This window comes from Lethenteron reissneri, chromosome 21 (assembly GCF_015708825.2).
Source record: "Lethenteron reissneri isolate LAM-NWPU_2019-01 chromosome 21, ASM1570882v1, whole genome shotgun sequence".
NCBI lineage: Eukaryota > Metazoa > Chordata > Hyperoartia > Petromyzontiformes > Petromyzontidae > Lethenteron > Lethenteron reissneri.
The window spans coordinates 8,259,955-8,284,294 of NC_083799.1; the positions used below are offsets into that span (position 1 = coordinate 8,259,955).

General features: G+C 43.9%; 1 protein-coding gene across 1 annotated transcript in view; it reads right to left on the bottom strand.

The window, feature by feature from the left end:
* Window positions 1-18,016: 18,016 nt before the first annotated feature.
* RECK (reversion inducing cysteine rich protein with kazal motifs) overlaps window positions 18,017-24,340 on the bottom strand; it is a 115,615-nt gene continuing 109,291 nt past the window's right edge. Inside the window, exons 19-22 of the mRNA XM_061555681.1 lie at window positions 23,866-24,079; window positions 23,360-23,433; window positions 22,478-22,633; window positions 18,017-21,871 (exon numbers count right to left, since the gene is read on the bottom strand). Of these exons, the coding sequence (XP_061411665.1) occupies window positions 21,653-21,871; window positions 22,478-22,633; window positions 23,360-23,433; window positions 23,866-24,079 (663 nt within the window). The 3' untranslated portion in view covers window positions 18,017-21,652. The remainder of the gene's footprint in view (window positions 21,872-22,477; window positions 22,634-23,359; window positions 23,434-23,865; window positions 24,080-24,340) is intronic.

The following is a 24,340-nucleotide window of genomic DNA, read 5'->3' on the forward strand; positions in this document are numbered from 1 at the left end:
GAGCCGCTGGTGGCCTGCTGTATAATTTGTACGAACGCAATTCACATTTGACCAGGCTGAATGCGCACATCCATTCCGGTGGAAACGGGCAGGTAACGTCCCATTATTTCCAACAGGTACCGTCCCCAAAATGAGCTGTAAAATTAGAATATACTTGTAGCTCTTAATTTCCATCCGATGATGTTGGCAACACAGTATCGCTAAGAGTGGGCACGCCGGCGCAGGCAATGTACGTGTGCGCCCGCCCGGTACATGTGCAAGTTCACGTCAGTTCTGAGCTATTGGGAAGTCGCGTCAGAGAGTGACAATGGGGTTAAAGAAGGAGTGGCATCAGCTATCGATAGTGCAGGCGGTGTAACTGCAATGGGGCCCACGAGCCGGAGAAAGGCCCAGGCGTCAGACTAATAAGAATGGTTGACATTCGATTGGGAGGAGGGATGCATTTCTTTGATGGCACCAGGGTTCATTCCAAGCACGCCTACTCCATGACATAACTAAGTACCCTACGGATGCAGGCACCACCTTCGGGATTACATGCCCGAATCATACGTACCTAAATTCCCACCCTCCTCCATGGCCTCATGCATGGACCTCCCCATGAAGTAACAACCTCCGTGCTGTTGCCATGCTAACCAAGTGGTGTGGAGACAGCTCTGCTGCACCATCGGTGATGGCACCAGCGAGGGCGCTGTGAGCACTGCAATTGAAAATCAAACCAAATACAGTATTAAAAAGTGGTCCTTGATGAAGTGCGGGAAGTGGCATTAGGGTGTAAGGTTAGCATCAGTCGGAAGGATAATGCAAGGTGATCAATTCATATATATCATACCAAAACAATATCCATTATAGAGGGGTAAAACGTAATTTCAATACCTCTAGAGGGCTCCCACCAATCGCAATACACTAAAAACTTTAACACTCTCCTTTGTGACATGGAGCCACTGCTTTAACACAATTCAATTACATCTTGAGAAGAAAATAAGAGAATATGAATCAGCAATGCATCAATAAATGGATCACCCTGGATATATCATTCTGAAACCAATATCAATGCATAACATTCTTCATCCACTTCTGGGTTAAGGCCTCCCAAATCCGCTTCCACCACCTCTCACCATCCTGCTCCGTAACAAACGTGATATTCGCGCTCCATCTCCTCGGTGTGGGTCTTTCGGGCGCGCTCCATTCGTTGGCTGCAACTCTGTTATTTTCGACCACTTCAAGCCAAATGTCAATGCTTTACATTACCCGTGCATTTTACATCTACCGTATGCATAATTGTAAAGAACCACCTTCAGAATAGCTAGACATCCTTTATTTATGGACAGGTGAGAGTCCATTGAAACCAGACATATCTTATTCAAGATAATGTGCCAACCCGCTCGACTTGCTGAAAACAAAAATGGCTCGTGTCCTCAATGGAATATCGTACTGTACTTGCAACTTATGATGTACCTTTTGAGTATCGTGTTTTACAATACTCCTGTCGTCCGTAAATAATAATAGTACATAGGCTACCTGTCTGCCTGCTACACTATGACCACACACAGCGAAATATGAACGCACCAGAGCGGCATATATGCCTATGTAATTCGGTAACCTGGCAACAAACTGGTCGTAACATGATATTCTTGCGTGACAAGCTTGGAGACATAATCTATCCGTCATATCAATCCCTTTAAAATAATGTGTGGTAGGATCGTGGTCGTCCCTCGGGCCTTAAATGGCAACAGAATGAATCATATTTTACTTTACATCGATTTCCCGAGTTGAAAGTGATAATTACACTTGCTTTCGTTTCATTTAGCATCTGCCTAAAATAAGTACATATGGATGGATAAGCCTTTTTGAAATTACGGGCTGCATTGCATCCTTGTGTTAGATTGTTGAGACGCAATGAGAGTAAAAACACACTAAAATGTGATAATTTCTAGATAAAAAAGCCAGATTGTTCCTCCCATCATGACCTGCATTTCCTGGTATATACCACACTGCGTGTACATAGAGTGTATATAGCCTTGTGTTAGACCACCAACTCTAGTCAAAATTGTATCCATATTATTTTAGACAGCAGCTGGACACGAAGACAACTCTATGCATAACACCCCGAGCTCCATTTACTCTGATAGTGCATTGTCTTTGAGCTGTACGCCTTTTGGCGTCCTCTGGTCTAACACCGTTTGAGACGAGGCTCAAAAGAAAGCTTTCTCTGGTGTGGACCAATCAGTTTCAAGGACAATGCATATATTATCAGAGTATGTTTTTGTTTGCATTCTGACCACAAACATTGTGGTTAATGCAGACATGATTCCTTGTAAAAGGTTTCAGTATGGTGTTTTAACATCTTAACACCTATATTGTTGCTAGAAAAAAGGGGAAAACCTATTATCACATTTTCGTACTGGCAACGGAGGTCCCATGAACTCTATACTGGTTTCAAGGTTTTTAGGAATCATCATTACAGTATAGCCATCATTGTCTACTGCTGCCGTGTGTGTGGGCTAGGTGTTTGTTGCTCATTGGTGATGTTGTAGATGGAACTAAAATGGAATTAAAAACCTAAATCCACAGCAGTGTACGTCCCTCGTATCGGTGGGGTTTCTCTATTGTCACAAAATACTGTGCTCAATATTTATGTTGACTGTGACTTCAAATACGAGAACCACAATGCGCTTCTTCAGGAACTGCTGATGGGTTTTTTTTATGCAAAAAGGCTCACAGTGAATTTAAATGTTTGTGTGTGTTGTTTGAAACGTATGGTTTTCTGAGACTGAAATATAATTTTTTGTTACGATATAATTTTCTCGTAATTAAAGATGTAATTATTGTTGGCATTCGCCAAGCTAATAGTCCCCAATAAATGTAGTAGCGGGGACTCTATGTATATGGTTCCCAGAGGTCAACTTTGCATTGGTGACTATACAGTACTGCACTGGCGAATCATAATCTCTATATGACTACTGTAGTCTGTCCATCGGTCATGTTTGCTCGAATCTAATTTAATAGTTACCTAGCACCAGAGGATCACATTGCACTTCCTCAGGATATGCTGCTGGTTTTTGCATAATGCACAAAGCCTGAGTGGATTTTACACGTTTGTTGGTGCTGGACGGTAACGCTGTGGTGAGCAGTGCCGTGGGGGGAGGGCCAATTTCGATTGGCCATTCCCCTCATGACGTTTGTAGCCACCACAGCGGCCAAATGGGGGCTCTGGATGGGTGCAAGGGGCTGGTAACCCCTCCACCTTCAAATAAATTACCACTGTCTCGGCCTCGCTGCGCGCTATGTTGCACCGCTAGCTGAGTAGTTAACCTCGCATTCAATAAACCCTCGGAGCCAGGATGAACGTCCGACTCCAAACGTTATTTATTGAGTTTAACGAGGTAAAACTGGTGAGAAAACACAGATACAGCATCTGTTATAACCCGGAAACACCAACACAATGAACACCACAGCACCAGAACATTGTCCCAGATAACATGTTTCCCAGCAATAGACCCTGGATGGACCAGGCCCCCACACTACCACTGAACAACTACACAAGAGCACAAGCCGCTGCGTTGCATAAAGGCACATCGTGTATTCATCACACTGCACCCCAAATGTACAGCATTACACATAACACTAAACTGTGGATGAGATACTTCTTCATCTTTGCTCTCAGGATCGCAACATAGCCACCTGGGCACAAGTCTGACTCGACCTACTAAATCACAAGTAACATCCACAATAAGGAAAGTTGCAGGCTTCGTTGCTAACTAGGCCTCGTATTTACCACAACAACTTGACAGCACCATAAAGGCATTTACATCACTATAACGGTCATTCCAACATTACAACAGCATTGCCAATATTATAAAACATAAACAAACTTACAGACAATGCTTCTCAAAGTCCCACGATGGACAACTGCGGCTGGCTTCACTGGGACGCGATGTGTGCCGCCATCTTGAATCATGTGCGTAATGGCCGATGCCCGCGTGGTTAAGCGGGAATCTTAATTTGCAACTTCCTGGTCACGTGACCAAAACCAGCATCAAAAACAGGAAATTCCTGTGTACATATGTCCCCCCCCCTCATCTGCCGTGAGGCAAAACTCCTGCCGTGAGGCAGAACAACCACTGTTCTGCAAATAACATATCAAATGAAACTTGTGCCGGAGGCCCGGGGGGGGGGGGGGGGTGGTCAGGCGTCTATGACGTCTCCTGGCCAACCCCCATTTGGTGGAGCCAGGAGACTGAATCTTTACCCTCGGGGTTCCTCGAGAAGCAGCAAAAAGCCACTGCGCGTCGCCACGTGGAATGTGCGAACGCTCACTGCGGAGGAGAGGCTGCCACACTGGTACCGCCTGGATCTCTGTGGTATTCAGGAGATCCGGTGAACCGGCTGTGGCTCCTGCCACCATGAGGGGTGGACAGTCCTCTACTCGGGGCAGGAGACTGCCAAGCAACGGGGAGTGGCTCTTCTTCTGAACAAAAAAATGAAGGGGGTGTGGGAGCGTGGCGGTGAGGTGTGGGAAGCTGTAAGCCCCAGTCTACTTTGGGCTCGCCTTCCCATAAACCAGAGGCGAGGAGTGGTGGTCGTGGAAACGTATGCCCCTACCGAAGATGAACATCAGTGGAGGGATGCACAGGTGCTAGCTTAAGTGGCCCCTCGGGATAGAGTCATCCTGTTGGGTGACTTTAATGCCCGAGTTGGTCATGATGCTGGCATCTGGTCTGGAGTGATTGGAAGGCATGGGCCAGATCAGCTCAATAACAACTGTAGGAGGCTACTAGACTTTTGTGCAGCCCATGGGCTTGTAATTATCAACACGCTATTCCGGCATCGGTGCATCCACACAAGATTATGGATGCATGCTGGGTCCAAGCAAGAACATCTGCTGGACTATATAGTGATGGAACAGCAGATGCGGGCCCATGTCCTTGCGACCAGGACCTACCGTGGAGCTGATCTGCCCACTGACCATAGACTTGTCATCTGTAAGATGCGCCTGCCATCCTTCCACTCCGGTGGTGGGTGTACACCCAGGACCCCATTCAAATCCATAGTGGCCTGGTCTCAGCCAGCTGATGAAAGGGTTGGCATCGTCCCCCACTCCTCCGGATGTCGAGGGGAAATGAGCGAGATTTAGGACTGTGGCTCATGAAGCTGCAATGGCTGCCTTGAGTACACGGTCCAGACCTCCCCAGATACCCTGGCTGACAGAGGAGGTGTTCATACTGGCTGAGAAAAAGCGACAGGCCCACTCTCATCGTCTACAGCATCCCACATCAGAGAACGAGAGGCTTACCACAGCCATCGCTTGGAGGTTCGGAGAGCTGTGAGGTGCTGCAAGGATGAGTGGTGGTCGCGGGTTGCTGAGGATATGGAATCTGCCTCAGTAGCCTGCAATCACAAATCACTCTTTTATTAAATTTAGAAAGTAACTTGTAGTGCCACATCTATCACCATCATTAGAGGAAAGAATGGTGATCCAATCTCCAACCCCCAGGAAGAGGTTTATAGATTTGCTGAGCATTTCTTGAGGTCTTGAGAGAGGGGAAATCCCTCAGCCCGGAAAACATCATGGGGAAAAGTGGGAATAACCCAGCTGAGGCTGCGCTGCCTCAAATATTGGAAGAAGTAGTCACCCCCTGTGAGTAGCTGCCTGAGGTACCATCTGTTAAGGAAGTATTGAAGGCGATCCAGAGTCTGAGACCATGAAAGGCACCGGGCAGAGATAATCTCAAAAGTGAAATGTTGAGGAAGGGTGGCGTTGTGCACAGAATGCCTAACATGACATCATAATAACAGTCTGGACCACTGGACGGGATCATCAGGATTGGAAGGATGCCCTGGTGGTCCCCCTCTTTAAAAAGGGGGACTGCACAGACTGTAACATCTACAGGGGCATCCCACTCCTAAGTGTGCCGGGAAATATCCTGGCAAGGATTATTCAACATCGTCTTGCCAGGCATGCTGAGGAGAGGCTTGAGGAGCCCCAATGTGGTTTCAGAAAAAAGCGATCTTGCACAGATGCCATATTTTCTGTCTGCCTGCTACAGCAGAGGTGTAGGGAATTCCAACAAGACCTTTATCACTGCTTTATTGACCTGGTCAAGGCCTATCATACCATTAGTAGGCCTGGGCTCTGGATTGTTCTTCATGCTTTCGGAGTCTCTGACTCTCTGCTCATGATTATTAAGGACCTTCATAATGGTGAGCGGGCCAGGGTAAAACTACGTGGCCAGGAGTCGGAGCCATTCCCTGTTCACCTTGGGTTGTGACAGGGATATCCTCTGGCTCCTACATTATTTAACATCTATTTCAACCATGTAGTTCGTGAAGCCTTTTATGGCTGTACCGGGGAATTTACATCTGGTACAGATACAATGGGAGGCTAATCGATGCCCGGGTGCAGTCAAGGCATGGCTCCCTATTGGTCAACCATGTTATGTATGCCGATGATCTGGTAATTGCTGCTCACTCAGAGGAGGAGTTGGAGGCGCTGCTGCTGAACCTGGAACATGCCACTAAGAGGTGGGACCTTACCATCAGCCCCATCAAAACTAAGCACCTGCCTGGGTATTTTGTACCATCAGACACTCCACGCCCATAACTCCCAATTGGTGATGGGGCAGTTGTGGAGAGAGTGGAGAGTGTCCCATACCTGGGCAGTGTGCTCATTACCGGCTCCGGTTTGACAGCAGAGGTTTCACTCCGAATCAGTCGAGCGGCATTATATTTTCATCAATTGCGTAATGCTGTGTGGAAGCTCCCAGGTCTGTCGATCCATATGAAGCTTCAGGTCTTTTTGGCCACAGTCATGCCCTCCCTTCTCTACACTTGCGAAACGTGGACCCTCCCTAATAGAACATCTTTGCCGGTTAGAAACATTTAGGCTGGCCTGCCTACGATTCATCATGTGTTTAACCAGGCTGGATTGTGTGAGGAGCTCACAAATCCTTGAAAGATCAGGACAAAGTCCCATCGGTGAGCTCCTCCGGCAGGCAAGGCTGCGTTGGCTGGGTCATGTAGCCCGCATGCCCAGCCACCACATGCCTAAACAGCTTTTGTTCGGCCGGATAGAGGGGACTAAATGGGCCCGGTACGAGCTAGAGAAGAGGTGGAGTGATGTGGTACAAGAGGATGTGGAGCTAAGTGGACTTGCCGATGACCAGCGGTGGCAAGATCGGCCTCTGTGGAGAAATTACTGACTTGGCAGACTAGCTCACCCAGTTTCCACTGAGCGCATATCCTCTGACCCATCGTTCATAGAGAGTGTCCAAGCTGATAACATCTGGCAGCTCACCAGCATTGGTTCAAGCAAGCCTGACTGCTGATGAGACTGTGTGTAGAAACCGATCTGCTGTTTGTTTTGAGTTAAGGCCTTGTGATCGATGGGACGTGTAAAAATAACGTGTTTTATGTATGTGGAAGGGAATATATAATATGAATGGGATATATTGCCAGCTTATTTGTTATTTTACTCATATTCTCCACGACGACGCTCATGATTATGTTGGGTTATGTATGTGTGTGTCTTCCACTCTTCTCACAAAGCATACCTAGTTTAACACGTAGGCTTTCGCAACCAATATCATCCATAATACAGATTTGTGTAAACGAATTTCTAAATCATCTCAACTCGCAAAACCCATCCATCTAGTTCACATTGGAGTGGAAGCTGACAGTACTCTACCGTTTCTGGATATTCTGCTCGGATGGGGTCGAAATGGTAAAATAACACAGCATTTATTGAAAGAAAACGCACACTGACGCCTATCTGAATGCAGACTCACACCATCACCCTGCACATAAATCCGCTGTTATCAAGATGCTAATTCATCGGGCTAAGAAAGTGGTGATAGTCTGAGAAGTGAAATTAAACATATTCAAGAAGCGCTGCAATTGAACGGTTACAATGATGCACAAATCTAGATTTTAAGCTTTCGTGACTGCAAGGATTCATATTCTTAGGTTTTTTTCGGTAAAGTCACGTAGGTAAAACATTAAAATTAGTAAAAGTTAAATAAAATAAAAATCACGACGTTTCGGAGGCAACACAAGCTTCCGTCTTCAGGTGGAACCGTCACAGCCCGACAGCTGTATCAAGTAAATGAGAGATTACAGGAGATACCACTCCGTATATATAATGGTTGAGGGGGGGGAAGGGGCAGGAATGGCCCACTTTTTATTATTATGGTAAAAGATTTAACTACAGTTATTTGAACCATCTTAATTGACAGAAAACTATTGCAGGTTACTGATGGACAGCCAGTTGTTTCACCAGGTTTAGCTTTCTACCAGGTTTAGCTTTCTTTTTTCACACTTTTATTATGTAGGCTAGGCGTAGTAACAAACCGAACCTCTCCATAATAAAGGCTCAGTCTTTTGTTATGCAGTCTATTCATAGTCTCAAACCGCACCTTACCATAATAATAAAAAGTGGGCCATTCCTGCCCCTTCCCCCCTCCCCTCAACCATTATATATACGGAGTGGTATCTCCTGTAATCTCTCATTTACTTGATACAGCTATCGGGCTGTGACGTTCCACCTAAAGACGGAAGCTTGTGTTGCCTCCGAAATGTCGTGATTTTTATTTTATTTTACTTTTATTAATTTTAATGTTTTACCTACGTGACTTTACCGAAAAAACCTAAGAAGATGCACAAATCAACAGGGCATTGAATGCCAAACCCAAATCAAATAACACGAGCATTGAAACTGCCAAAGTAATTAAAACCATTAAAATACTGTATATTGCAGGAGTAACTGAAAAACTATCCAGATGTATGGAAAAACAAAACATCCGAGTCAGATTTGGCACAGTACTTAAAATACAGATATTCATATCTGGTGCTATCAACAGAAGGTGTGTACTGGATTAATTGCACTTGTGGCAAATGCTATGTTGGGCTAACATGACAAATGATCACCACGAGACTAAAAGAACACCAAATAACTATTAAATACTCCCAAATACAACTGTCAGAAGAAGAAGAACACGCGTGCCAACAAGGACACTCAATTGATCTTGATAATGTTGAAGTTCTGTGCAAAACTAGTTACTACTGGCCAAGACTAATTAGAGAATCTATCGAAATTGAGAGAAATAAAAAATAGTTTTTACCGTTCGGATAACTACATACTTAGTGCTGCTTGGAAGCGAATCATCAAATAATACATGGTTTAAATCCATGCCTATGCAGGTCAGCATACTTCTGTAATAAAGGACTCTGTCAGGCGATGTTGGTCTCCCGTCGTCCTTTATTTAGGTTCTTCCCCGCACCCCACCGGTCTCCTCTACGGACCAGCGTCGTCTCCTCTCGCGTGCCACACACGATCTTCTCACGTGACCCGCACGTTCTGCTAGCTACTCCGCTAGCCCCGTGTGCCCTGCACACTCTGCTAGCCACTAGGTACGTGTGCCCCGCACACTCTGGCCGACGTTGTGCCAAGCCCCACCAGCCACGTGGCTGATGGCGCGGCGGCCATGATCTGTCGGGTGGTGGTGGGTTTAATGACACATTTATATATTTATGCGATCTAACCCAAAACACCTATATTATGAAAGCATACCTATATGAACCCTCTTCTCATTTTAACTACACGTTCACAATGAATATGGTAAATATTCTTATTTTACATAAATATACGTTTTAAGTTTTGTTTTATATTGGTGTAGTGGTATGGCGCTGGCTGCTGGCAGAAAATAGTAACTGCGGTATACGGCAGTACTCACGTCAGAAGGCCACGATATATACGAGAGGGGGACATCTAGGGGAAAGGTCACAGAAGGGGCCCATCGGGAAGCCCCGGGAACACGCTAGTAGGTTCCAGAAAGGGGGCGTGGCTGAGGCGGAGCAAGGCCACACTGGGAGTATAAGAGGGGCGCCTGAGTGGGACCTTGGGGCTGTTGCTGGAAGTGGGAGCCCCGTCGTGCTGCTCAAGATCATCGTCGTCACCATCTCCTCGTCGTCGTCTCTGTCTTCACCATCCCGGGGCGCTGTTAGTCAGACAGCCTACCAACTGTTCTAAGTAGTTCAGCCGACAATAGACGGTCTTAATAATAATAAAAGTGTGCACTCACGTAGGGTGTGTGTTATCCCGATTGTGTTTGTTAAATAAAAGAAGTGCCTCCAGTTATTACCGTCTCCGAGTTGAGTCACTACATTGGTATACTCTGTAAAAGATAATCGTAGTGTATTATGTGCACATAACCATGTATATTAATAATAACAATAGCCGTGTTTAGATATACTTGCGTGCGTTTTTAAAAGGTAAGACCTCAAACCTCTGTGGTAGAGACTGGGGAAGTGGTTCTCAAAGTTGAATTCATAACATGGGAAGGTGTCAGCATTGGTTATTTTTTTCTCAAATGAGGTGCATGGGGAGGAATAAAATGTGTACGAGGCGGCACAGTTTGCCTTCCGAGACCACAATCAAACCAGAACAGCTTAGGGCTTTCTCAACAGACACGCGATCGTATAACAACCATTACTGTGATAATGTAATTGTGCTCTATACAATACTGGGATCTTGCATCTGGTAGTCTCCCCACAGGCAAGTTTAAACTTAAGTAGATTTAATGGGGACGATGCGGGGTGGGGGGGGGGGCACTGCGACGCTTTCATTAATTTGTGGCGAGTTTTCTGTGATCATTATGTAGTGTGTGAAGTATGTACATCTATTACAGCCCCTTGTCAGGCCACTACTGGATGAGGTCAGGCCTACGTAGCAGATACACCGGCTTGGTGGGGGGTCTATAAAATTGCTTGCCAGCGCTATAAGATATTACCCAAGCGATATATTGCTTGTACAAAACTGACACCTTTATTCAAGGTATCATGTTTGCAATAACCACAACACAAGTAGTCAAAAAAGCAAACAAAAAGAAGCAACTCTGATAATGATAATAATATGCACTGTTCCTTGAAGTTGATTGGTCCACACCCGAGACGGCTTTCTTTAGAGCCTAGTCCCCATTGGTGTTGGACCAGATGACACCAGAAGGCGTACAACTCAAATACAGTGCAATATCAGAGTATTGAGAGCTCGGGGTAAGCATTTACACTATGAGATCTCTTTTACCAGTGGCAAAATATAGTAGTAGGTTTTTACCCTTTTAAACTGGTACAAAACTGACACCTTTATTCAAGGCATCATGTTTGCAATAACCACAACACAAGTAGTCAAAACCTACTACTATATTTTGCCACTGGTAAAAGAGATATCATAGTGATATATTGCTTGTGAATGGTGATTCAACAGCAAGACGGAGAAACTGCTCCAGGGCTGAGATACAGTATGTCTTTTATAAGTAGCGCACAAACCTCTGGACAAAAGAGCTAAACAGCCCAACATTTTTATACCGCTTTTAAAAAGTATATTTTTTGTTCCTGAATCAAATGTCACAACACGTTACATTCAAACATCCAACTTACACAAATTACCCAATAAAGCAGCGCATTACCATCATCAGCAACAACCATGATCCACTGTTGGATGAAGGCCCACGCTTATCCATCGCCATCATCCCTACATTATACAATTTTTTCTTACACATTTGCCACCAATAGTTTTTTCACATAACATATATAATGAGACGTAAGGGGAAATTTCCTGGACGTCAACGAATTGTATGCTTTTTTCTGTTAAACATCGGAGTGGATAACAAATGTCGGTTCATTATTTTTAATAATACATCATTTGTCCTTGCGCATCATTTATAACTACTGTTTCATTACCTACCAGTGACAACACCAAAACACACATTTTCCCTGTCGTTGACAAACATAAAAACAATATCTTAAAAAACCCGGACCTCTAATAATCATCTGGGGATTTACTCTTTGGTTCTTTCGGTAAAGTCACGTAGAAAGAAAATGAATAAAATAATATAATACGACGTTTCCATTGCAACACAAACAATCGTCATTAGATAGAACTAAATTTGAGAGAGAAACAAAACACAGACACGGAGACACACATACAGACACACAAGCAGAGAGAGACAACACAGAGACACACAGAGGGAAACACACAACATAGACACAGAGCTTCAAATCCAATCTGGGTATGTGTTTATGAAGCTGGTTTAAAACACAAACAAAAATATGACCACACATGCCAATTAATCCGCTCATCCGCTGTCCCCCACTCTCCATTCGTTGCCCCACCCTCTCCATATTGCTCCCATTGGGGGGATTAATACTGAGTCAATATTTGTTTGAAGCGGCAAGACCGGTGGGCTCACAACAGCACACCTGTCTGGCAGGTGCACAGGTGCTGTTTGGCTGTGTCGAGAATGTCAACAATACAAGCAGGCTTCGGTCCCTAAACAAACTGCGGGCCAGATCTCGCCAGGCGTCAAGGGAGACAGCAGATATGCTGAATTATTTCCCTTCCCTCCCGTTCAAGAGTGAACGCGTCTCCTGCTGAAATCGCAGTTAGATAACGCTTCTTTATTTGACCGCGTCCTTGTCGCGCCCCAAGTGAGCTAATTAAATTGCAATTTAAAGCTTTCGTGACTGCAGGGATTCATCTTCTTGGTTCTTTCGGTAAAGTCACGTAGAATGGAAGTAATAAAATAATAAAAATACAACATAATAAAATATTTCTCACGACGTTTCGGCCACAACGCAAGCAGCCGTCCTCAGGTGAAAACCAGGTCTGTCGGGGAGACAGCGTCTGAATGAAACAGCACACGAGCTTGGAGCATATATATAAGCTGGGTTGGAAGGAGGGGAAAGGGCGCTTCGACAAAAGAATTTGCATATCAAGAGGAATTTAGCATATTTATTGAAAATGCAGGAATGTGATCCCTTTGATGCTGCTAGTCCTGCATAATGCACAGGCATATGTAGTACTAATCACATCCACTGGCCTTTTGTTGATCCACTATCTACGGCAGCACGCTGATCAGTGCGGAGAGATCGAGGAGAGGTTCAGGTATCACACGCTAATGATATTATTCTTGTCCGAGATTTTAACTCAGTTGGTCATGTTCATAACGCAGCGAGTGACTAACTTACCCACTACGTCACCCCTCCCTCCCCACTTATGTCATTAAACGCACAGAAATATATGACACAATGTATCCTGAGTTTAATGTGCCGCGGATACCCGCTGCACGTACATGTGAACCCAATAAAGCGTTACGATTGCTTCCCGAATTCACTGAAGCCATCATTGTGAACTCGCATGGGAAGGCAAGAGGCGCGTTCTGTCCAGGCTGTGTGGATTCGCATCACCTATATTTCCGATTCCTTTCATCTTATCGAACAAGAGCCACAAATGGAGGGCTTGATATATATATTTTTGTATTACTATTACATTAAGCCGCGTATAGATTATGGTCGATGGCCAAGACTAACGTCGGAGCTGCAGCCAAACGAGTGGAACGCGCTCTGAGAGGAAGTCCACCGCAGGAGATGGAGCGATGAATTAAGTTCCTGCGTATGACGCTTTAGATGTGGACCGCTATATATCGCACGACCGGGAGAGCCGGCGACGCCTTGTGGAGGCGCTTCGTCCAGCAGTGGATTGATCATGTGCGATGATGGTGGTGGTCACTTATGAAAGTCATAACTTACGCATAGGTAATGTTGTTCTATAGCTCCATGACAGGAGAGGGCATATCTACTGACCGTGCGGGCGCCACGGTAGCGAGGTTTTACTCTCTCGCCTGGTATATAGGGTCATGGGTTCGATCCAGAGCACCTGACGCCTGTATATTTGGAGTTATCATGTTCCCCCCGTGGTTGCGTGGATATTTGTCCGGGTCCTCCGGTTTTCCCCTTGTCACCGATGTTATCCGCTGCCTTGAATATAACCCAGGTGACCGCGAGGTTTCTAGCGAGGTTTATAGCGCAGCTGCGCAAACCACTGTCATATCACAGCTCCGCGTCATGAACCTATGCATTCATTATTAAAGGTAGCAGTGGGGGGTGGCAGCGGTAGTGGAGGTGGCTTTGTGCGGTTGGCGCAGGTACACGTGCGTCGTCTTGATGTGCATGTGCGACCTGGCTTAGGGGAGGCGTCACCGCTGCCGGAAGCAGCCAGAGCATCGCTCCGCCCTCCGCTATTTGACCAAAACCCGAACTTCCATTTGGTCATTCGCGTTCATCACCTGGGCGGCCAATGTAGGTTACGCACAAAGCCCAGGCGACTTCCTCGCTCTTACATCCAGCCGGCATCGTTCTATCACCGACAGTTCTACAGAAGCGATGTTAGCTATATATTTACGATTCTTGCAACGGCGTATGTTTACGTCTCGGTTGTGCTGTGTAGCTTAGCTGCTCTCCTTTCTGTTTTTCGGGGTTACACGCATATTGTTCGGGCATGGTGTCCGTCGTTTCGCTCCACGTGTTTTCGCTCCACGCCTTCACTTCAAATGCTTCTTCCAGAAATTGAAGCTCTCGAAAAATGTGAAGCGAAAGGTAGGGAAATTATTCTGAAAAAAAGAACAACACGAAAAACACATCGGAGAGAGTGTAGTGGTTCTAAGTTTAAGATTTGAAGAGTGAATGGGTGAGTTCTTCGGGCGCGTTGGGGCTTTTCCTTCCTCTCTCGGGTGGCTCAGAGCCGGTTCTCGCACTCAGATGGGTAAGACGCTTGCTGGTACCTTTACAGCTGCATTATTAGCTGCAACAGAAAGTCGTAGCACCTGCATGTCATCATCATAACCATGGCAGTATCATATATCAATTTGTGAACCGAGTCAGTGCGCACGCTGCTATGTTATTAGATATACAGTATTGTGATTATATTGATATTTACCATTACACTGGGAAAAAAAAATTCGCAGTGCAGAGTGGGCGAACGCAAGTGCTGAATTCGTTTACACTTTAAGTGTACCTTTAGTGACTTTGAACAGTTTAAAGTTACTCATAATCTCACATATTCGTTGTTCATTAGTTTAGCAGAAACACAATTTGTTTTCCAAGATTCAATGCCACAAACTGGCTTTCGCATCTTCATGTAGAACTCAGGCTATGGCTGGGTTTACTAAACCATACGACAAAAGCAGCAGACCTACACTTATGAAATGTGGATTTATATAGCATCAAAATTAGACATCTCAGGACCGCTGTACAGATATAGTGATCAACAATTCGTGGTGTGTATCTGGTGCTCTGTGTGAAAGTCAAGTGTAAAAGCATTCGCTAGATAAAACGAATTCTTGGAGAAAGAATCAGTCAGTCATAGGCACAAGGAAATACGAAGATCTTCAGTTTTTCCACTACTTATATATGTGTGTAAATACTCCATCATTGATCTCGGGCATTTGGGGGGGGTGAGGCGCCGGGTGGAAGGTGAGAAGCGTGGAACACGAGAGGCTCCCTCACACGGAGGGGGATGTACGGATGAGTGAGGTGACCCGCGGATGAGTTGACCCGAGCTGGAGGAGAGAACCTCAAGCCTCGTCTGCGTCACGCCGAGCCCGACGCGCAATGCTGGCCGCCGCTGTGCGCGCTTTGTTCGTTCGGCTCGCGTTACGCAGGCGGGGGGCCTCTTCCTCCATCAGGCTCTCTTCGCGGCCACGTTGGTCCCGAGACGGACGCGCGGACAAGAAAATCCTGCATTTTCCTCATCCTGGATTGAAAACTAATTTCTTTTGAACTGCTTTTTGTGGTTAGTTTGTTGTCTTTTCCCTGCAACTCCGATTAGCACGGTTGACTACGCACGGCACGAAAGAAGTTCAACGTACATATCTACACGACAACATGCACTCCTATCTTGTGACGGGCTGGGGACAGCCAGGCACTCGCCTCCTACAATTAACGTGTCCGTGCTGATGAGTCCTGCTGATGAGTCTCTGAAAGGCGAAACCGATTCGCGGAGTTTACCTCTTCTAAAAATTATGCTTAACTATCTTCCACAAGGGCGACAGACGGGTGGACTCAAATATTATTAATTTTCTTTTAAGACGTTCATATTTGTATTGTTGTTATTGTTGTTGACCATAGTCCTCCACGATTGCGTATAAGGAATGAGTTGTACAAATTGGCTTGTCAGAGTAATCGTAGTATTCATTAATGCACGCGATACATTATGCCGCAAGTTCACATGCGGTGCAGTAATGCATTGCTGCAAGTACATCTGCTAAACACACATACTGTGTAAAACGTGACCAATCTATTTTCTGCGCACGGTAGTGATTGGGCTACCTTCATTATCTTTTTGAAAGTGAATTGTATTTGTTACTGCTTAAAATTTTACGGACATTTCACGCACAAGCCACTGGTTTTTGGTGTTCTGTAACCAGTCATGTCGTGGGTTATCTTTATTTAACCAGAGGACATGATACAAAACAAGTAATCTCTACTTTATATAGAAAAAGAACACGACTGTTGCCGATTACTCACACACACAATAGCGTATAGGATATTCGCATTTTATACTTAGAAGAATAATCATAAAAGCAGGATTTAAAATTACTCCTCCACGAGGAGGAACACAACGATGTCCACGTCCTGACACTTTATGGCACGTAAAATTTACTCGGCACTCATCAGCGTGGTGAAATATGCTCAACAACTCTCATGACCGACACCGTGAGGCAGTCCTTCATCCAGCCGTGGACTCAGAGATATATTAACTGCTCCACACAAAGTGCGACCTAGTCAGACACATCAGCCGCTGTTTGTTTTGGGGATCCTTATTGTGATAATTTTTTTGTGCTGATGATGTATAAACCCGTTTACGGCATACCGATTTTCAAAGCAAACACTGTTTCAAAATAAAAATAAAATTCTTAATGTATGAAGGGTTATGATTATATTTGGCAATTAGTATGCGCCAAAAGGGTTTGAAATCGGCAGTCTACTTGCTTAAATAACATAATCAACAGCATCGTTGTGGAGAATATCATGTAACAGAATAGATAAGCGGACAATATATCTTCTTCACATATCCGTCCCTTCACATAAAATATAAACGTATATTTTTTTACACAACCTATTCGTCCCCACGACCTTCTGGGAGTGCATAATTTCAGCGGCACTTGATTCAGCGCAATCAAACTCTGGAGCGGTTTTGACAACACAGTGTCTCATCAGCAGTCAGGCTTCCAGAAATCAAAACGATGAACTGCCAGCGTCCGAGTTCAACACAAAATTACATAATACTTCATACATCAATGCAATTTGTAGAGGAAAGTATCTAAATAAATGGCAGTCTCATGTGTATGTTTTCATACGCATGGAAAACGGGTTTGCACTTCAGATAAAACGTGAAGATGTCACGTGGCTTATGTCATTTCACAAGCAAATGCGGTCAAGTTCTGATTAAAATGTTGAAACTTAAAATGTAAATTTAACTTGAAGATCATCGTGCAATTCATTGTTTTACTTGCTTTCCACAATGAGTTGTCACCTACTGGACTTGTGTGAAAAAGAGCTTAATAGCTCATCGGATAGCTCCAGTATAAAAAGAGATTCTTATTCTGAATTGCAACTTCGTATGCTTCCTTTAGGATTTATATAGTTATGACGTAGTGGGTTGTACACTGCGGTAAAACGGGAGAATTGAGTTTGATTCCTGGCGTCAGTGAAGAATGATAGATGCTGGCATACCACTTCCTCCCCTTTCGCCAACTCGCACTGACCAGCGTGGTGAAGTATGGTCAAACAACCACCACAACCAACAGGATGTGGGGAGGCCTCCATCCACCACCAGACTTGACATAGGAGTTTACACTATTTTAAATACATTATGTACATGATTATAATTTAGTATACATTACCATGATGATGTTTTTTTTAATCTCTGTATGCATATCAGTATGATTACCCCATATCTACCATATAAACGCTTTTCTCATAAAAAATGTGGCTTCTGAAGACCAGTGTCACAGGCATGGAACGTGCAAATGAGCCTTGTATCAACCTATTTTCCAGACGAAGATGCCAATATTCATTATTTAATTTGTTGCCAATATGTGTGAGAAGAGTACAAAGACACGGGTCTCTGCAAGACCACGTTGGTAATATCCTGTGAAATAATTATAGGCATGAGACATCAACCCAGCAATATGTTTGTATTTTAATGTGCAAAGTTGTATTATCATTGTAAAACAATACAACTATCATTTTACTTAAATATATTGGCACACTTAACCGGCGCGGGCTTATTGTGTATAGCGCTTATATAACAGCATTTAAAACATCTGCACTTTATAGTGAAAATAACACATTCTATTTTGACAAAATATATAAGCATGACAAAAATAAAACAATGCATCGAACACATAAACACAGTGAAGAGAACACAAACAAAACAAGGCATACATAACTACGCGAAGTCCCTGACAAGTCATTAATACTGTGTTTAAGAGGACACGCACTTCACATGCCCCATGTTGCACATTGCTAGGCTTAATGCGCTGAAACAACGGATGCCAATTTGGCGCCGTGAGCCCAAAATAGAGAACCCGGCTTAAAAAGTGTTTGTCTTGGCTAATATCCATTCTCCTTCGTAGACATCTATATAAACGACCGCTATTGATTGTGACTAGTTCAACCAAAACATTTTATACAAATGGCATTTCATAAGCTTTGCTCTTTTACACCAACACCACTTCAAACGTACATTAAGGGCTAGTGTTAGTTATTATACAAGACCATTTATAAAGATTTTAAGGTAATTTAATAAATGTGAGCTGCAGTGTGCTTCTTCAAATAAGTATTTGAAAATAAATATTTGAATAAGCAAAAAGTTAGTAAAAAATACATTTATTTTATGTGGAGAGACAAATGGAGGTTTATTTTCGCTATTGTAGACCCTAATATAACTGTAAATTGAGATCAGCAGATTTAACTGTTGTGTATATTTTTGTTTACAGTGCTGCTTTGAAAAATACAGCATCCTGAAAGTATACAGCTTTTGAAAAAAAAACGGCCAATGTCTCCGTTACTTACCAAAGGGGGAAGTTGTCAGTTTCTCCCCAAGATGTGAAAACTGGTTTTGTTTTATCAACTAAAAATGAATTTGCTTGGTGTTTTGTTTCCAGAATGCATTACTTCAACGACGGCGCCAATGAAAATGTGGCTTTATCTATATTAGACAGAACATTATTCATTCATTACACAGACCATGACAGTCGTCTCCTGTTCGCAATATTTACATTGACAAGGACACTGGCGAATGCTCACCAAGCACAGAACTGCTCTCTTTGGTTCGCCTTGCTTGTCATGAGGTGCATTAGACAACGTACTGCAATGCTACTGCGTAGCTTTTGCAATTGCGCTATACAGCTCTCTGATGTGTGGTACTGGGTGTTGTTCGGGATCAGGTCCTAATCAAAAACCGCCAATGTCGAGCGAAACATCAGACATCATACTGAATAACATGTTGTACAACCCGAAAGCACATCGAAAAACGGACTGCATTGTCATTTCAATCAACATCATGGTGAATGGTGCCATTGCACACGTACAATTTTGAAGATGATTGTCCCAAATTTGTCCACACACATGCCCGCTGCATATGTGATGTACATATGTAATGTACACAACTATATTTTTAAAAAATCAGCATTCGACAAGGGGCATTAACGTGGCACCTTAATTGTACGACAGCCTTGTACCATGTATTACTTCAATACACGCTCGGTGTATCTCCGCTTACTGGAAAATTAAACCAACACACCTCGCTATGATTGTTTAAAGCGCAACATTCAATTATAGCACATTGGCCAGTGAACAGTGTGTCCAAATCTACTAAGTATGCTGTAAGTTTGCTGGTCAAAAAACTGGGGTTTAACAGGATACTTATCTACACTGATTGTCACGCACCGCCTATCCTATGCATTTCATGGTGACATTTACAGATAAGTGGCATTCATTTTTAATTGGTGCAGAACAGCACCAATTGCCACACAGCTACCTGAGACCATATATATAAACTATCACACCCGCAGGGTTTACTGTCGACAACCAGAAATATAAGCACGTTTTACCACCAACGTGACTTTAGGAGACATTCAACATTCGTAATTTTATATGTTGTACTTTGGAAAACCGACACTGTACAGCCATCACTGCGCTGTCTGTCGTGTGTATGCAACACAAGGGCTAACATATTTTTGTTTTGTTTACATGTTTCGTGGAACTTCCGTCAGGGTCATTTGCAAGCGAGTGGCATTAACTTGTGAGAGCAGCATGGCCAGTCTGAGCCGCTGTATTGCTGAATCTCCACTGTTCGTCGTATTACTTGGAATAGCCCTGTCATGCACGATACCCTTCATTAACACACCGTAATTTCCTTCACTGTCTCTTGTTATGCATAGCACGAGACTTAAAATACTAAAATGTTTAATAAAATGTCAAATATACATTTGTATAGACGTATAAGTATATAACCATACATATATTATATGGGTTTTTTTTTTGGTATCTAAAATGTTTTAAACCGTTACAAAAAAAATAAAGCATTTATTATTGTACACTGCATCCAGTCATCAGAAACATCGTGTTTGTGTTTTCATATGCAAGTTATTGCATCATATAAGTAAAGTAAAAAAAAAACATTTTGAGAATTTTTGAAGCACAAACTTGAAGGACATCCACTTGGTTTAACCAACTTTACATAATCAAGCATGAGGTGCCATCTGTATCAAACAAAACCATCTGTAAAATGCTGTGATAATATTCTCCCTATCAAAGTAAATAATGGCCGATTGAAGAAAATAATGTGAAAAGACAAAATATAAAAATGTGTCAAATAATAAATGAAACCTTTTCTTGATGGACTTTTTTTGTAAAATACTAATTTAATTTATTTATATCCTTTGATCATTTCTAAAGTAAGTGCAATGCACACGAAGTTTCATTTTAATTTGATTTGGCACAAATTCTTCACAAAAATAACCTCTTAGCAACAAGTGCAAATTAGGTTAGCATTGTTTGATATCCCATAATCAGACACTGCAAATATTTTCATTAAGGTTGAATTGTAAATATGTAATGTAAGATAGGAGAAAGGAAATGCATATGAATAGACAAACTACAGGACATGCAGCTTATTTTCGCTGATAAAGGAAAACACCATTTGCGTGGCAGATATATCAGGAATAACATTGCCTGACCGATATAAAACGTATACCCAATTGCTCCCACGCTTGATTTAAATGTGTATAGACATCCCAGATCCTATCCAATTATTGTCCTGTGTAGCTACAAAATAAAATGACCTCTTCAAAACTAAGTAGAACTGCATCTTGATCACAGAAGGTGTATCGTGGGGGTAACGTTTGTTCAGAGAGGCCATGCTTCGGCACAATTCACGTATATCTTGTTGACAATAGCCTTTCGCAAGAAACAATTACAACAGGAATTTACTCACTGCATTTACAATGTCTATTCATCAGTGCTTCCTGATAAGCATGGTTGCATTACTAATAATCGCCACGATATGCCTACATTTATAACGCACTTGTTATCTCTTTGAAAATGTTAGAAAGCGATCGACTTGGTGAGCAATATGTGACATAATGAAATGGATCCATGTTGCCACATCCATATTGCGTAGTGCTTAGTACACGACAGGAGTTCAACCTCGGAAAGAGAAGATATGGGTGTGGTTCCCGAGGACCTCGGTAAGTTCATTAAAAAAAAATGGTCCTCAGCATGACACATTTTTTTGCAACATTCTGCTACCAATTCAGGAGCACAACACCCTGTGACAAGTGACCATGAGCACACCCAGGAGGAGAACAAAGCTGGGGCCTGTGGGAGGAGGGGAGACGCCTGACACGCCACCTGTGGACACGTACACCTGGGCGTTGGTGAGAGCCGAGAGGGGCACGTGAGACACCAGCACTGGACTGCCCGAGTTGATGAGCACTCCGATTTTCTCAGCCTCTTTGCTGCATGCTTCAATCTGTAAAGAAAAAATATATACATAGTATAGTTTACATTTTCTTATATAATCACAGTGTTGCAGCATTAAAAAAACATTATCTTTCCAATGTAAAATGAAGTCTACATGCTGAAACATTCATTCGCCTATGGTACTGTGCAACCACAATTGAACCCACTCTTGATGTAGGCCATGATTTAATCACTCCATCTCCCTCTTTACATCTACACTCTTGTTTTTCATCAGCTGCCTGACTCACTCCAACTAGTTGCATGTAGGATGATGTCAAGTTCTTGCCTAGGCTTGCAGTGAAAATGCTGTGCGTATTATTGTACACATATATTATTCCAGCCAGGTGGTGCTGTAGTTAAGGCTTCGAAGGTTGTGAATTAAAAATCAACAACTGCAGGTTTACTCAGCCTGTCATTATGAGATCAATAAAATAAGTGCTGCTTTGTGGGAGACCGGCAGTGGTTGCCTTAGAGAGGAACACAGTGTCCACCATATAATTGTTGTATTTCCACCACAAGCTTAGGTGCCACCATTAGATGTGAACACTGCCCCTATGCTTTGTTTTTTACGGGGGGGAAAGAACGTGGCGACGTTTTAAAAACATGAGCATCTGACCTGCAAAGCGGTGGGCTTGAGGTCAACAGGAAGCACCAGGATGATGATGTCAGTCTCGATGCTCAGGTAACCGAAGACGTCACACTGCGGCACGGAGACGTGAAGCCGCAGCCCGTGCACGATGTCGCTCACCGTGATTGGGCCACGGTTGGCCGTCTACAAAAATTGTAAATGCGAAAGAAAGGCCCAGAAACGACAGCTGCCGGTTGAAGTGAAGAAAAACAATGCTCTTTTAAATAAATATATTATGAGCTACAGATTGTACGACACATTACAAAGAGATTACACATTCGAAGGATATGCTATGAAGAGCACGTTTTACAAAATCCACTTCTCGAATTGTTCTTCTGCTCTAGACTTTTGTCTCTGCCAATCTATTTCATTTACCAGGTAAAGTCCATTGAGCTATTAGCTCTTTTTCAGAGGCGTCCTGACCACACGAGATGTGGGTTTTCATATGTGGGAATGTATACTCGCCAAAATAATCGTGAGATGTACGCATTGCATTTAATAACTGCGTTACGTATGAATGGGGTGGAGCGGTGGCATAGTTGTTCGCACACTGCGGTATGAACGCGGTGTCTTGAGTTTAATTCCCGGCCAGGGCAAACATCAGTGGCAAGTGATATCTGCACCAGCCCAGCGCCCCACACTTCACTAACTTGCAATATGTGTATGAGCAGTGTGGTGAAGTATGGTTAAAAAAAGACTTACAACTGACATAGCATGAAGAGCCCCTCATCCAAAAAGTTAATTGACAAGGAGCTGTAGATTTAGATGTTTCAGTGTGAAAGGTGATATATGACATGACATGGAAAGGTAGACAGACCAGAGAGAAGAAAGTTATCATAAGAGGGAATCTGCGATGATGAAGTTGCTTACTCTGGCCAATATGTCAACCTGCTCCTTACTCCAAAGGATTCTCATCATCCCAGCACATATTGGACAGCAAGCCCCTGTGGGAAACATCGCACGGCATGTGTCACTGGCAAGTACATATCTCTTTCATTTTTCCATCCAGCCGCGCTTGGTCAACGAACCTCCGGCAGCATCAATGTTCACGAATAATGCAAAGATTAGCCTTGGTATAATTTCCAGTATTAATCAACTCGATGACAAATAGGGTTGCCACTTGTCCTGGTTTTCCCAGATGTCCTCTTTTTAAGGCCACTGTTTTGAGAAATCCGTAAGTCTTCCTGGGACATTGAAAGTCCCGTTTTTTTGTCAGTTACATAATAAATCACCACTCAAATCAACACATTTACACGTAGTTCTGCCCCTGTAGCTGTATTGTGAAATATCTGCTTCTTCCCTTAAATATGCCCTGGCTTTGTGCACCTTATAAGGGGTGGCAGCCCAAAGTGCGAGCGCCCACTTTTCCCGCATACCTGGCGGAGTGATGGGCTTGCAGCTGGCGACGGGGAGAGCCGGGCAGGTGACAGCGTCGCATTCGGGCGATGCGACGTGGTGCGACAGCAGCCCCACCGCCTGGCAGGGACCCGCGTAGTCGACGGCCACGCGCTCCGAGTAGGCCGTGCACACACTCGCGTACGACTCGCCATCGTGCCCACACACCAGCCTTGAGGGCGGCCCACACATGCTCTGCATGCGGCGTGCACACAGGTACAATGACAACAAAGGCGAAGGTCCCTGTTTAGCCTTGAACGGTCTGTTAGGGCAAGTGCTATGAAGGGGGTGGGTGGCCGAGACCACACCAGGCAATGTCTGTCTCCCAGCGCTGATGTTTACACGCCACACCAGGTACTCAATTAAGGCTGAGACGACCTAGAGGAGGCCCTGGGACTGGTTCAGATACTCGCCACTGATATTGGCCGTGAGCAGGAATTGAACTCGGGTCGCCGG